This window comes from Pantherophis guttatus, chromosome 3, assembly GCF_059756535.1.
Source record: "Pantherophis guttatus breed Tessera chromosome 3, ASM5975653v1, whole genome shotgun sequence".
Lineage (NCBI taxonomy): Eukaryota > Metazoa > Chordata > Lepidosauria > Squamata > Colubridae > Pantherophis > Pantherophis guttatus.
Genome location: NC_142065.1, coordinates 178,527,406 through 178,543,608, shown reverse-complemented (window position 1 = coordinate 178,543,608; position 16,203 = coordinate 178,527,406). Strand labels below are relative to the sequence as shown.

General features: G+C 35.2%; 1 protein-coding gene across 1 annotated transcript; it reads right to left on the bottom strand.

Annotated features, from left to right (window-relative positions):
- Positions 1–1,800: 1,800 nt before the first annotated feature.
- Positions 1,801–14,297, bottom strand: MCMDC2 (minichromosome maintenance domain containing 2). The gene is made up of 12 exons (XM_087890649.1): positions 14,085–14,297; positions 13,860–13,990; positions 13,714–13,773; positions 11,812–12,007; positions 10,235–10,357; positions 9,819–9,926; positions 6,992–7,120; positions 4,547–4,784; positions 4,063–4,268; positions 2,730–2,896; positions 2,189–2,365; positions 1,801–2,049 (listed from the first exon to the last, which is right to left on the bottom strand). The coding sequence occupies exons 1-12, from the start codon at positions 14,185–14,187 to the stop codon at positions 1,903–1,905; spliced, it is 1,785 nt and encodes a 594-aa protein (XP_087746775.1). The 5' UTR covers positions 14,188–14,297; the 3' UTR covers positions 1,801–1,902.
- Positions 14,298–16,203: the final 1,906 nt, after the last annotated feature.

The following is a 16,203-nucleotide window of genomic DNA, read 5'->3' as shown; positions in this document are numbered from 1 at the left end:
TTGTTTCAGTTGTTGGTGGCACTCCGTCAAGTAAATATCCCTTTGATTCAGGGAGTTCTCAGAATTGAGTTCATATGGAAAAAGTGCATTAGGAGCCACACAAAATACAGACGCACCTGTATAAAGAAAATTAATCTTTAAATTAATTAATATTTTAAAATCACACGTTAATCTTAAATTTAATAAATAAATAAATAAATCTAGGAATTTGTTTTTGAGCATAAATTTGCAAAAGCAAATTATAAATTTGTTATTTGAAAAGTTGCTAGTTAAATATCCTTTTATATATGAAATATAATTGCAAAATTAGCCTTTTGGAAAAATGCCTTTCCATTTATCTTTAAAATTACCTATACCCTAATATCAATCTCTATGCAATAGATCAATTCAGACTGCTAATAAGCTATCTGATCTGCAACCTGTTGTTTGGAAGAGAGGATACCAAGAGAGAACAGTGATGATATCCCCTCTTGGTTTTGGATTATCCCCCAGGGAATGTTTTTCAACAGAAAAAAGGTTCCAAATCATGCCTTAAAGAAACCTTATTTAAAAAGCTGTAATATGGATTACATAGTAACTGGAAATGGAAATTTATTATTATAACTACGGAATAAAAGTTATCTTAATGCTTGATGATTCAAATTTTTGCATTTGCTCAATTTCCTATGTCATTAATTTGGAAAGTGATTACTTATATAACTATATTTAAGAATAATATAAACATTTATTTACTTTCTACCTCAAGAATAGGGGCTCAATAGCTATTCAGATGCTAAAGTATTACAGGTTTAATAAAGTTGAACCAGAAAGATTGTTAATAGTTCAGCGATAGCAGAACAGATTTAATTTTCCAAACCAATCCCCCCAAAGAACCCCACACATAACAAGCTGTGTTGAATCAATTCTGAAAATTGAAACATGCTACTAGAAGACAAATAGTAAAATATCTCCTACCATTACTTTTCAATAACATTATTTCAGCCAATTGATAAGAGGATAGAAATCTCATGAGTAGCATTGTCTGCTATTTGGTATCTTCGGCCTTGTGTGTTCAACTATATGTGTGAAGTCTCCTGTTAAGTATCTTATGTGATCTTACTTGGATTTATGAGCAATTGCTTGGCTTAATTTTTTTACCATATTTTAAAGTAAGAGATGATTCAAATAATAACACTGCAATTAAAACATCTTGTTCGAGTACTTTTGTCCTTAGACTCAGCTTAGCATGCGCTTTAGACAGCGAAATCCTACAAACAAAAATAAAACTTTTAAATCCATTGTACATTTCAGATGACTAATTTTCTCATTGAAAATCTTGCTTTTATGACTCCAACATGTACATAATATACATGTATAGCCACTATTTCATTCACACACACACACACACACACTACCAATTGCTGAACAAATAAACTGATAAAAGGATTATATGTCTGTCTAGTGGCCTTTTATGGTAACTATTAGAAAACTGGATAGGAAAAATCCAGGGGTCTACTCTGATCACTAGCAGAACGTCTTGCAGTGAAATGACTTTGCTTCGACTTAAAAACCCGCTGAGCGGAATCTGAACAGTTACTAGGGATAAGCAGCTAAATGCTATTTGAATAGACATTGAATATGTGGATCAAAGTGGACAAATCTTTTTTGACCAGTGCATGGGACCGCACACTTGTACAAACTAGACACACCTTTGATGTATGTTCTAAGCAACAGTGCTTTGATGTTTGGACTAATATCTGGATAGAGAAAGCATAAAGATTACTATGCAGTCTGAAGCACATTTATGGATACATGTTTGAATGAGATCAGGAGTTGCTAATTAGTGCATCTCTTAATTTCATCTATTAGTCCAACTTAAAGCCAAAATGGGCAGTATTTAATTAGCATGTGTCAATTTACAACTTACAAGATTTTTAGTGAAGTTGCTGAGAGATTAGGTCCGTTCATGAGCTGTGTTCTGACTCTTCGACTTGCTAGATAGTAGCCATGAATTAACCTTTCTGATTCGGGACATAATTCTACATGCAAATTCTTTGAAAAAGCAAGAAACTGAAATGACAGTATAAATTATGATTTATGAAAAACACTAATATATTTAGTGTATATTTAATAATTAAATATTAATATTTTAATAAAATGTAATTAAAAAGTTGTTTCTTTTTTGTTATAATTTCTAATAACGACTTACTTCCTCATAATCTTGGGTTTGGAACTGTTGGGTGGTAGTATAAATCTCTTCTGAATCAATAGATTTTTTAAAAATGAAATTCGTAACAGGAAATGGAGACTGACAACATGATGCTTCATTGCAGTATATCAAAAGTCCAAATGCATCTATAAGAGTAGCTGAAATCAAGCTTAAATCCTAATTTTAAAAAGTAATTTAGAATAAACTCTTAATATTTTAAAAATATTTAAAAGACATTCTAAAAATGCAAGATTCAGTGTTTTTCACAAAGGAACATTCAGAATATTACTTGATGCACTTATTGCTATGGTAGTAATTTCTTGGATATTTATGCTGTTATACCATGATTTTTATTTAATTTGTTTATGGTATTTGAGTGATACCAGGTGTTATAGAATGATGAAAATATGTTTCTTGACTGGGAAAATTAGCATGTTTTAGAAAATGCATGCTAACTTGGCATTTTATCTATAGTGCCTTTCTAAAAGGTATTACTGTTCCTAATCAATATTGTACAATATTGTTTTAAATATAGACTCACCAACTGGCCAATTACAGTATTATCCAGTTGTATATGCTTTTTTGAAGATGAATCCACATCAATAAATGACCAGAAACTTGTTTGAATTGGAAAAATAACTTGCTGATCGCTAGTTTCTCCATATTTCTTTCCTGGAATGAATTTAGTAATTGTCCTGCTCTCTAGTACTAGTCAAAACAGCAAGAAGAAAAATGCTACTCAAAATATGGTGATTTATATAACTTACTTTACTGTATGTGTTAAATCATTGCTTTTAAAGGAACTTGGATATTAATTGCATATTTCCCAATTTTAGAAATGTTCTTTCTATAATGCTTCTCTCTCAAAAGTATCATCCAAAAGGTTTACATGGATTGGATCCAGTCTCTCTTGATGAATAGAAGAATTCATTCTATTTACTAAACGAACAAGCATTGAATGGAGGGCTTCTGTTAAAGAAATATTTCCATTCTGTTTCAGATAATTCAACAGATATTATGGGGATTATTTTGGTAGTGAAAATAGCAATCTCTACAAGTGAAAATCATTTTAGCCCAGCTCTGCTGGAACTGTCAGAATCTAGAGAAAACAAGATTAGTTTAGGCTCACTTTTGAACTATTGTATGTGTAGTTTTATATGTATATTTATGTATCAAGCAATGAAGCTTGACATTTCTCTCTTACACCAATGTATTTCATTTTGCAATAATACCATTAGGACAATACAAAAATCACAGTATGCATGTACCCTTCATGCAAGAAATCTCAAGGTCAATACTTGATTTTAAAATAAAAATAAATAATGTGAAAGAACTCTGCCTCATACCCTGGAGATCTTGTCAGCCAAACATGCAGTAGCAATTTTAAGTGCTATCATAATCCAACATGAAAACCCAGACACGGTCTCAAGTCTGAAATCTCACAAAAGTCACCAAATCGTGAGATGTTTTGCATGTTTTATATGGGGCATTGCCAGTATTGCTTCCAGGATAGACATACATCCTAATATCTGAAGATGTCAGATACCAGATTGAAAAATTGGTATAAAGCAGATTGCCATATTTTTAAGAGTGCTGCAAGGAGGCATTATTAGCTCTATGAAAACTTACTTGTATGTCCATTGTAACTGTCAACCAGAATATAGTGGAATGAACATACAGCATGATATTTCCAAGGAAATTTTACATATAACTTTGTAATAGAAAAATATTGATTGTACAGTACTAAAATTGACTGGTATAGAAATATCGCTAGTGATTAAAATAATTTCTCTAGGATTTCAAAGCTGCAAGGCAATCTAGCAGAAATATTTAAAGTTACCCTTGGTTTTACAAATACTTGCTAATTGCCGTACCTGCTTGTAGTTGTTCAAGTTTCTCTTTCTTATATGAAGTCAGCTCTCCAATAAAGCATATTCCATTTTTAGCCATTAAAGCACTACCAGCCTGAATAATAGCACTTCCAGTCCCATGTTTATCTTTTGATACAGTTGGAAAAACTTCACCAGATGGAAAGTGCCGAATGCCTCGAGGCACAAGACATATACTATAATTCATAATTCTAGATGATTGAGGAAAATAGATAATTCACTAATGAATTTGCAGTATTTCACCATGGCATGGCATTCACCATGGCATTGAATTTCAGTTGAATAAATCTATATATGCAGAAAAGGGAGTTATGCATAATTCAGATTACAGCAACATCTGTTACTGATGATACAATAAAACACAGGTTGCTGAATTAAATGTGTGTGTGTGTGTGTGTGAGAGAGAGAGAGAGAGCACTTTCCTACTGGGGAAAACTAATAACATCACCATAAGAAAAAGAATAATTACCTCTCCAGTATAAGAGAATCATTTGTTATTACCAGAAGATCTAAGTAGTCTGCTGTTTTGTCATCTCCATCAATCGTCTGTACTAAGCTCAACATTATGGACAATTTCAGAATATTATAAATGCCAGATGGAAGAATGTTTGAAGCAAAGCTATCAGCCAGAAGTGCTGTAAATTTCCAACATGAATTTGAAGTCAAAGAAAGCAGGTACTTAAATTTTTCACTGATGCAAGAAGGCCCTGATACAAAACAAAAATAAGATAGATACCTTAACATCTACAAGGATGAAATTCGGTGGTTGATAAAGGTAAGATATAAGTGAAACTGCTGCTACCACTAGAACACAACTCTGGATTCAATTCATTGTAGGTACATCAGGAAACAATATAAACAAATAGCACTAAAGGAATATCAGGTTCCAGAATTCTAGTTCAAAGGGAGATAAATTCTTGAATTCTAGTAAGAAAACGAGTGGACCTGAAAGATTTCAATTTCAGGGAATACAAGATGAATATAGCTAAACTAACAAAATTAGAGCAGAAAAAGATTTACGTATAATTGTCTTTGTTTTTGAAGATTGGGATACTATGATTCTGAAATTGAAATTCATGTTAATATCCCTTCCAGTACAAAATAAGAAGAGATCAATATTAATGTTATTTAGTCATTTTTTATTCTTTCCAATCCAATGAAACTGAACACGATGGAGTCAAATTTTGTGTAGGGAAAAAGCTGACTAAAGAAAAACCCAAGTTTGAAAATAGATCAGACGTGGGGTGGGATATCTATGACAATTTGCCATGGCCAACTCACCATGGCACAACTTGTCACAGCCAACTTGCCACAACTCATTGCGGGATGAGTTACACTAATATCAAAGAAATGGTGCAATAAAATCATTAAAGAAAGGATGCAAAAGATGGGAGAAAATGAAATGTGAATGACAAAATTTAAAATATTTTTTCTTTATTTTAAATAATTATTTATTTATTATTTAAATTTTTATACTGCCCTTCTCCCGACAGACTCAGGGCAGTGCACAGCCACAATAAAACACATATATCCATAAAATTTAAAAACAGTTTAAAACATATTAAATAATTTGGCCCTTATATTAAAAAACTAAAACACCCATTAAAATTCATTATTTAAGCCAGCCCAGCCTGTTGAAACAGTAAAGTCTTAAGGGCACGGCGAAAGGTTCATAAGCCAGGGATCACACGTATCTCCGGGGGCAATTCATTCCAGAGGGCAGGTGCCCCCACAGAGAAAGCTCTCCCCCTGGGGGTCGCCAGTCGACATTATTTGACCGACGGCACCCTGAGGAGTCCCTCTCTGTGGGAGCATATTGGCCGGTGGGAGGCTATCAGTGGCAGAAGGTGATCTTGTAAGTACCCAGGTCCTAAGCCATGGAGTGCTTTAAAGATGGTAACCAACACCTTGAATCGCACCCAGAAGACCACCGGGAGCCAGTGCAGCTCACGCAGGAGAGGTGTTACAAGGGTGCGCTGTGTCACTCCCATAATCACCTGCGTGGCCGCATTCTGGACCAGTTGGAGCCTCTGAGTGCTCTTCAAGGGGAGCCCCATGTAGAGAGCATTACAGTAGTGCAGACGGGAAGTGACGAGGGCATGAGTGACCGTGCGCAAGGCGTCCTGGTCCAGAAATTAAATTGAATTGTTAAATTGTTCCATAGTGGTGAGTTCTCCCGTGTCAAGTTGTTGACGTGAATTGGCTGTAGCAAGTTGGCTGTGGCAAGTTGGCCCATTCTGCTCTGGGTCTGCAGAGTAAAAAAAATCCCAGTGCATCTCTACTGGAAGGGCAGTTGAGCAATGTCTCAGAATGTTGCCAAGTGTTCTTATTCCATAGCCCCTCCCTCCTGCTGCCTACATGATTCAGTATGGATGGATTATGTGCCATGAAATCAATGTTGCTTTTAGCTGACCCAGAGGAGAGTTATTACTAAAGAGATGAAAAGAATTCTAGAAGCCATGCTTTGCATGCTTTCTCTACATTGTTATTCTTTCTCAGGAACTTTTGGCTCCTGAACTCACCAGGGATTACTCTTCCTGCCTCTCAGAGAGAGAATGAATGTGCTGAAAATTAAGACATTTTTTTCACAGCAAATATACTAAATAAAGCAGTGATTCTCAAATATTTTAGTTTTAGTACCCATCTAAAAAATGTTAATAAACCCCAAATAGGTGGGTTATATGTAGCAGTATTTATTGTATTAGAAATTAAAACAGACATTTTAAAATATTTATATATTTGTCTTAAATTCCCCCTGAAAGAGATCCAGGGATCTTCAGAAGTCCCTAGATCACATTTTGAGAACTGCTGAAGAAGAAAATTGGAATGAAAAGAAAGAGACAGTTGCATTTCAGTTGCCTATTATTGGAACAAGTATATTTTATTGTCTGTTTTCACTGGCCTCTTGTCCTACCTGTAGAATTATAAGGATATATGCTGTTAGCTTCAAGACAAATTGTGGCTTGTAAGCAGCTTTGCATACAGACAGGAATTCCTATAACTTTATATTGATTTCCCATTTTCATTTCATTGGATAATTCATCTGGGAAAAATACAAATAGGCAGGTGAGGATTTTCTATTGGGCAGAATAATTCTATGGACTCATATTCATATCCTTTCAACAATGTAAAGATAAGAACCACTTTTTAAAATAATTTTTATATTATTTCCAAAGTTAAAATATAACTTCAACAGGGAAACAACTATCAAAGCAAAAATTGAGACAAAAAAGTGTGCAAAAAAAGCAACATACACATAGATTGTTCCCCCTGAGTTGAATACTGATAGATATATTTAAAGAATAATAATACAAATATTACAAATCCATAATGTCTTGAAAAGAGTGGCAATGATGAGTTCAGGACAGGAATCTAGTGAGTTCTTTTTGACCATTTCTTGAATGCTCATCCTTCCATATAGTCATTAGGTACTGACCTATATAGCATTATGACTTGAGTAATTAAACACTAGACATGTGACTTTCATGATTCTTTTTATTTGTTTCGAATGGGAATAATGATATGGAATGCTAACAATTATTGTAATACTGGTAACATCTATGTTTTTTAAAAAATAGGACTGTCAATCTCCTGGTTTGTCACCAAGCATAGACTTCTACATTCAGTTTGGCTTGTGCTGCAGAATTCCTATAACTTGTGTATAATAATCCTATCAACTGGATTTTAATGTTTGCCCTAGGACAACTGATCTCCCATAGCTGATTTCTTCCATTGTTCTATAATCCTAATGCAACCCTCATACCTTTCCAACTGACAGATTCTGTTTGTGTGTCATTTAAACAACAATGTTGGTCTGCCAGCAGATAGTCCCAGTCCCCCACCTTCCAGAAAAATGTGGCTTACAGCAGTGATGGTATTCAGCCGGTTCTATCCGGTTCAGGCGAATTGGTAGCGGCCACTGCAGGAGGTTCCACCCACCTGCCCGGACATCATTATGTCCCATTTTTGATGCTCTGCGCATGTGCAGAAGATCCTGCGCATGTGCGGAGGTGGCACATGCGAGCAAAGCGAGCGAGCGCGCTCCCATTTGTGAACCAGTAGCGAAGGTAAGTGAATACCACCCCTAGCTTACAGGTGTATTCTGCAGAAGCTAATTATCCATTTTCTCTTGCACCCCAAGAGAATGCCTATATGTTATTAGTCTCCTAGCCCTGCTCTGTTATATGTTACAAAAAGTAATTGGTGACTGGGATGGGAAAGAAAGCACAAGAGTACATCAGTTACTGTCCTGAGATTTTTCTTCAGGAACTCTGTAAGCAGAACACCATATTTTGGTATCATTGCTAAAGCACAGTAAAATTCAGTTGAGGGGCAGTACAGTTTATGTTAACTTTTCTGCCAATTCAACAGCAGAAACAATACACAATAACAGCCATGAGAAAGTACTCTAAGTCAGGGTAATATCAATATCTCTAAACTTGGGGGCTTATACAAGCTAGGGTGGAGAGGAGAAGAAGCTTTTTGCTAAAGCTTTTAGCCTTCTTGAAATTAATAGGGGAAGACATTCTTAAAAGAGGTCCAAACAGATGTGATTTAATCACAAATTCTGCCAAGAAAATTAAATTGTTTTTTCCCCCAGTTTTGTACATATATACTTTTACTATGGTGACGTGACAGTTTAGAGTGCATATAAATAATAAATTCTTTTCACATTATTTTTTTAAAAATGTTTGTGAATAAACTGCTTCTTAGATAAATAACACAATCACTGATCAGGAATTAAAGATTTTGTTCGTATTATTTAGCTTAGGGGAGATTGTATAATTAGATAAATATATAATTAAATAGGGGATTAAATTCTATTAAGAAAAATATATGCATCTGGATCATAAAAACAAGAAGTGGCAAGGAGAAACAGCTAAATTAAAGAATATTAAAATATGTTAGATTACCACAGAACAATTTTGTCATAAGAAATGGAAAAGAGAAGTCAAATCCCAGCAAGACAAGATACTGCTGCAGTAGTTAAAGTAGCTGTCTTTATTTAATTGAAGTCTTGGATTTTATTTTTATTACTTCCTCTTCATTAATGTCTTATACAAAAATTAAATCTAAAATAATCACATCATAACATTTATATTTTATTTCCAAGACAAATTCACTAAGAATGTCTTTTCCCCTTCTAATCAAATCCTTGTTGAATATTTTCAAAAGTAAAACATGTAATTATGCCTCACTTCTCATTCATACAATAATTTTAAAGTATATAATTATAATTGATGCAGGAAGTATCATTCCCAGGAATTTAACAAATAACATTGTTGAAAATATTGAAACCAAATGCTGAAAATAAGTTCCTGGATTTAAATTCAAATTTCTGACCTGTGAATTGTACCCTATCATGCAAATATGAAGAATTCTGGAAAACAGTAAGGATAATCTAAAAGTCTTTTCTGAAAGGGAACAATGCTGAGATGATATAGTCTTTCCATTGTAACAACAGAATTTCATAGGGATGTGTCAGTTCATCCAAGGATGGAGTTGACTGGGTGGGAAGTGTAGGAGCTGGGAAATTCTTAAGAGCATAAGTATAGCACAGATGGATAGAGAAAAAGAAGATAATCTTTGGGTGTTTAGACTGGATGCATTATAAATGGATTTGGAAATATTCCAAAAATATTTGGAAATATAATGTTCCTGTTATGTATATATGTATCTTCTACTGGCTATTTTGGGAAGGCTTTGCCCTGAAAAACAACGCAAAGAAACATATGTCTTACCTCTTAGAAACACTGTAAATGATTGAAATCTGAAATGTGTTTTACTTCCAGAAAATCCCTGAAACACACTCACTGCTTTAGAGTCAATCATTTCAACCATTTGTTTATCTTAAAAACAAACAAACAAACAAATAAATAACACACAAATACACAATTTTTGTTTCAGATAAATCTATTTTCTGAACTGGTCCTAAAACAAATTTAATGGATGATTTATTTTTTTAAAAGATTCCACTTGTATCTATTTTACTGATGTATGCACACTTTGCCATTCATGTACTTTTCTAAACCTAGTTCACAACTGTGTGTTCTCCTTTTTTTCTATGTTGTCCAGTAGCCATCCCCCTTATATACCAGTAGTATGGAGCCCTTTAAATTGTATCATGTTGAATTAATAACAGCTATTTAGTTTTTACCACCAAGTACTCGATATTTCTTGTCTTCTTTCAGTGGTGACATACATAAGCTGCATACAAAATCATTTCTTAGTGTTGCAGATTCTGTAGCTCCAGCAGTATGTACTCTTATATACTGAAACCCTAGAATCATAGAAAAGATTGATTTAGTTTTCTAAACATTCAGAAGCAGATATTTTTCATTGTATTTTTATCAGAAAACTGCTCAAAATCTATGCACTTTAACAGGATATTTCCATATCATGCTGAAAACATGACATCCTTTTATAGCCCTTGCTCTTCGGCAAGATGACAAGGTAGAGAGCTTGTCGAAATGTTGCCAAACTTTTAAAGTGTTGGTTAGGATTTTAGCCAGAGTTTTAAAAGTCCTTACAAAGTGTTTTGTTGGGATTTTGGAGGATTTTGAGGTGAGATCTTAGCCAGGATTTTAAGCATTTTAACTAACAGACTTTTAAATGACGCTGGAAGACACCCGAGATTTTAACTTTTTACATACACACAAAATTAGAAAGCATTTTTTCAACTTTCAAAAATAAGTTCGTTTCACACACCAACAGACGTTCAGGAGTTAAAGACCAAACCAGCCGGCAAAATCCTTTTCCTTATGATAACGGAACTTGGCAACAACCTAGTGGCTGCCTGCCAAGAGTTTATTATTTACAAAGAGGAGAGATAACTTCTCCCCACTTCTGATACATCAAAGGAAAGCAGCTTAATCATTACAATCAAGTCCAGAGATAATCCAGTCTTAAAGCAAAAGTCCGGCAATGCAGAATGGCGTGGAAGCTTTCAGCTTTGTTTATCACAAGGTTTGACTGGCCACCACGCTCCCTTTTATATCCTGTGGGGTGTGGTCCAGTGACTCAGCCTAATCTCGGGCACGCCCTTTCTTCTGTTGCACGCGCTTATCTCTGCGACGCTGGCGTGGGTCCAGCCAAGACTTATTACCCTCATCACTGTCCATCTGTGGCTGCGTGGACGTGCTTGGCCCTGGCCCTATCTCTTGCCCTTCAGCGGACACCGAAGACATTGCCAGAGAGGAGGGTCCTGGAGAGGGAGGCCTTGCCAACTCCTCCCCTTCACTCTTGGAGTCCTCTCCTGACGATGACACAGGCTCCGGTAACGGAGCCACAACACCTACACTGTGGATCAATGCAGTAGAAATACAGATGTCAACGTGCAAAGCTTTCAAGTTGCCATGAGCAGGAGGCAGGAAACTTGACAACACGCATGTTTCGATGTCATACTTAAACATATTTCCCAAATTTCATGTAGCTTTTTAAAACATCTTGGTTCTGATTCTTTGATATAAGAAATCATTCTGAATTTGTTAAAATTTGTAACAGCTCAACTTATTTGGAATCTATTCTACATAAGGGGAATCGTGTTAGGATGAATATTGAAGAAAATAATTAGTTTCTGCTTCCTCTTGCTTTCTATTATATGCTGTAGGAAAATAATCTTGACTAACATATGAATCCACATGAGAAATGAAATATAGTATCCAAAACAAAATTATAAACTATAAAGTTGGGCTTCAAAAATGAAAGAATTTAAATTCAAGCTTACTAGCATACCTTCAGAAAATTGACATGTCTCTTCACAACAAATAAATTTTGCTCCCTGTGTATACTTCGTTATGATACTCATTGCAATCACTATTCCCTCTGCCACATAAAACCTCTGAGTATTATAATCAAATGGAAATTTGCAAAGACTGAGAACGTAACAGGGTAAGGAAGGTAAATGTGTTAGTTTCAGGACTATGTTCATCTAAAAGAGAATTAAAAAATGATTGAGCTGATTACAAATAGGACAGACATTTAAATATTGTCATTATTGAAAATGTTATAATTATATACCGTATTTTTCAGACTATAAGACGCATCCCCCCCCCAAAAGTGGGTGGAAATATCTGTGCATCTTATAGAGCGAATATTGCAGCGGGGTGAGGGGTTTATTAGGGGGATAATTGGTGCAGTGCCAATTAGCTGTTCTAGGTGTCAGGGATTGCCACCGCCCATTCGCTGTGATTGGCGGTGAATGTGCGGCGGCAACCCTGCCACCTAGAACAGCTGATCAGTGGTATTCCGGGAGGCAAATCCAATCGCCAATCAGCTGCTTCTCAGCAAAGGCTCCAGCGTTTCCCGACAGCGGTGGCAGCTTAGCTCAGTTGACTGATGGTGGGCGCAACGGAGTGGAGCCCTGATGAGCCATGTGCTGGGGCTGTGATAACGTGCTGAAGCTGACCAGCTGTTTTCTGTTTGCTGCAAGGACGCCAGCCAGATGAATACCAGATGGATGCTGGGAGGCAGATTTTTTTTTTCTTGTTTTCCTCCTCTAAAACTAAAGTGTGTCTTATAGTCTGGAGCGTCTTATAGTCTAAAACATACAGTAAATAAGTTCCAGGAATAAAACAGGGGTAAGTAATGCTTTTTGAACGAAGAGACACATTTACGTTCTGTGTTTTGTCAATGCTAATTAATTAAAACAATGATGTGGCCAAATTGACATCAAAATGGGGAAAAATAATAAAATAACTGCATTACTCCCGGCCATGGCCAATTAGACATGCCCAAGAAGTTTAGCAGAGTGGCATGAATTCTGAGCAGATGACACTATATAGTATAAAGTCTGTTTCCCCCAAAATTAATCAGAAACACAGACACAGAAAAATTACACCATATAACACAAGAGACATTTAACTGGACATTTGCAAATAGGAAAAAGGGTTATTTTAAAATATTAACTGATCAAACCATTCTATTTCCAAAGTTTAACTGAATATAAAGTTCACCCACAAGCTTAAATGTCAAACTATCCTGTATATTTTTATATGGCAACTTTTTTTAATGCAAGCACAATTTTTTCAGTAAAACAAGATGAGTCCCGTGTCATCTACTACAGTATCCCATCTAGTTAACTATTTTAGTTGACTTTCATTATATAAATAAAGGTTCTTTAAAATGTAGGTTATTTGTATAAACTTTAAAACTTCTGCAGATCAGGTTAAAACTTCTGCAGATCAGATCCACATTTTTTGGTAATTTTATTTCTGAGATATATACAAATACATGCGCAGGCAAAATATCCAGTTACATACAGTGTTTCTGTATTGATCATAGATTGGGAACAAGTCTGCGACTGATGATGATACATAGAAAGCTACTTTTGCTATTAATGTTAAAAGTTATTACACAACAAGAACTGTCTGTGTGATTGAAAGTTTGTCGGCATGTAGATGAATTCTGTTTTTTCCTGTTTATCTAGTTACCATATATAAATTTATAATAAATGCATTTTTCTCTAAGAATTATATTTCAGAAAAAATATTACACCAAGGAGAAAAAATAAATAGGAGGGTAGAAAGATAGGTAATTAAAACAAATCTTTGTCATATGCTAGCATAATGTAATTAAAATATAAATTATTGTCACTATTTTAGAAAAAATAGGACTGAAATAATGGTGAATACTCACCTGAGCTTCAGTCTCTATTTGTTGTATTAATGACAATGTTTTAACTGCAGTAAAACATACCTATAATTCAAAATTCAAAATTTATGAGAAAATTATGGCTCAGAATACTCATAGAATATTTGATCAAAATGTAAAAGATTCCTTACTGATTGAAAAATCTGAGTACCCTTCACAGGTTGATGCAAAATATAATTTCCAAGAGTAGCATCCAACTCAGTAATATCAGATGGGTTTACCAATATAAGAAACCGGAAAACAGCACAAGCTTGGCTAGATTCTGTAAGGCCAGATATGAATAAATGTTAAAACTTCCTGTTTACTGTTTTAAGCTAAATAATTTTGATTACTTAATAATAATTTTAGGTAAATACCATTACAATATAATTTGCAGTCATTAACAAATTTCTGAAGACCACCACTCCTGTCAAGATAAATTAAAGCAGCTTCTTTCATTTTCAGAAGATCCAACTTCATTTACTCCAATCTTGTTTCTCTACCCAATCCTTAGATTACAAATGTTATGTTGCTGTGAAGAATAAAAAAATATAATTGTGGGATAATGATATTTGTCAAGTGTGCCTGAATACAGGTAGTCCTCAACTTATAACCACAATTAAGATCAGAATTTCCATTGCTAAGCAAGGTGGTTCTTAAGTGAATCGCACCCACATTTTAATCATGTGACAATGGGGATGCTGCAGTGGTTGTAAGTGTGAAGACTGGTTGTAAATAATTTTTTTTCAGTGCCATTGTAACTTAGAACAGTTGCTAAAGGAATTACTATAATTTGAGACCTGTGGTAACCTCAGTTCAACCGTTTAGTTATAGATACTGTGTTAACCTACCCTCAAACCCAGGCTGTGTGTGAAATGGGATTACAAGAGATTCATCAACTACTCTAGTCAATTAACAGCTTGTATTTTGAAAACTTAAATGGGTCTCAAAAATGTAGATTTAAAACGAGATAAAGTGAAAGTTGAGCTCAACTCATTCTCTTAATTAAAAAAAAAATTCAAAATCACACCTCCAACTATTGGGTAGGGTAAGGGAAACTATATTCTTACTGCTTCCTGTGATCTGTTTAATTCTACTTGTTAAAAAAAATCCTGTAACATGTCACAAAGATAAAGCTGAATGGATTTTGTAAATGGACCCAGAAGCCCCTTTAGATGATCATTCCAATGAATGATGTTGACATGTTGCCTCCCCCCTCATCTCATGGATTATGGGACACTGTTGTTCAAATTGTAACTCTTTAATAAATAAACTTTCTGTATCGTCTCTTAAAAGTTTATGCCTATTTTTCCTCCTTGGGCCTTCTTTCCGCTTCCCTCCTATCCTTCATGTATTTCTGCCACTGGCAAGACTGCCTTGTTCGTCTTTCATTCAGCAGCAACAGATCTTCCTCTCTCCTCAGAAGGATCGAAGCCCAACACCAGATTTCCAACTCGCTGTGCTTGGTAATACAATTGCCAGTCTCACAGTGCTGTACAGAAATGTTGTGCTTGACAAGATTTTCAGCCTTGACAAACTCAGGCATAAGATTTACCTCAGATCAGTTAATTCAGGATTTCTCAATCTTAGATGTGTGGACTTCAGCATACTGGCTTGGGAATTCTGGGAGTTGAAGTCCACACAGTTTAAAGTTGCTCAGGCTGAGAAACACCGAGTTTATTCATGAGACATTCATTGATGTTGATTAGCTACTATTGCATTAATGCCACATTATAAGCAAACCTATGGAAAAAAGCGAATACTCCTTATGTACATAGCCCCGCTCTTAGTAAAATGTTTAATAATTATCGGTTTGTTAGTTTAACTGGCCTTTTATCTATTCACAACTATTGTTTCTGAAGCATTACCATGTGTTCAATATACTCACCCCCTTTTAAGATTTTAGAAAAGTAGTGAATTACAAACTAAGTAGGGATTGTCAGGGGTTGACTGCAAAAACCAGAGCCTGTAGTACAGTGGACTGAAGCACTGTTATTAACATCTGCTGCTTGTAATTACTACAAGTTTGAATCTCACCAGGCTCAAGGTTGACTCAGCTTTCCATCCTTTCAAAGGTAGGTGAAATGAGGACCCAGATTGTGGGGGCAATAAGCTGACTTTGTATAAATATACAAAAGTATGAAGCCTATTGCTTAACGCATTGTAAGCCGCCCTGAGTCTCCGGAGAAGGGCGGCATATAAATTAAAGCAAAAAAAAAAAAAAAGGCAAATGCAGTTTTAGGCTGTATCATTTCAAATAGTTTCCAAATCAATGATGATCTGTATTGGTTAGACTCCATCATGAGCATTAGGCCTAGTTTAGTGTACCATATTTGGGAGACAGTGGACCAAATTCAGAAAATGGCATAAAACAGATGTCCTCAACCACCGGGGCGCAGCCTGGTATCGGGCGAACACACAAGTGCTGGGTGAACACACAATGTCAGAGGGAAAAAAAGGGCTACACATCATTAGCATATAGGCAGTCTTTAATCC

What these genes read in the sequence shown, in the direction of transcription:
- MCMDC2 (XM_087890649.1), bottom strand. Translation starts at nt 14,187, where the DNA reads ATGAAGTTGGATCTTCTGAAAATGAAAGAAGCTGCTTTAATTTATCTT. An exon ending in ACTTGAACAACTACAAGCAG is followed by an intron (nt 2,897 to 4,062) that starts GTACGGCAATTA and finishes TGTTTTGACTAG; the next exon opens with TACTAGAGAGCAGGACAATT. An exon ending in ATACTGTAATTGGCCAGTTG is followed by an intron (nt 2,366 to 2,729) that starts GTGAGTCTATAT and finishes TTTTAAAATTAG; the next exon opens with GATTTAAGCTTGATTTCAGC.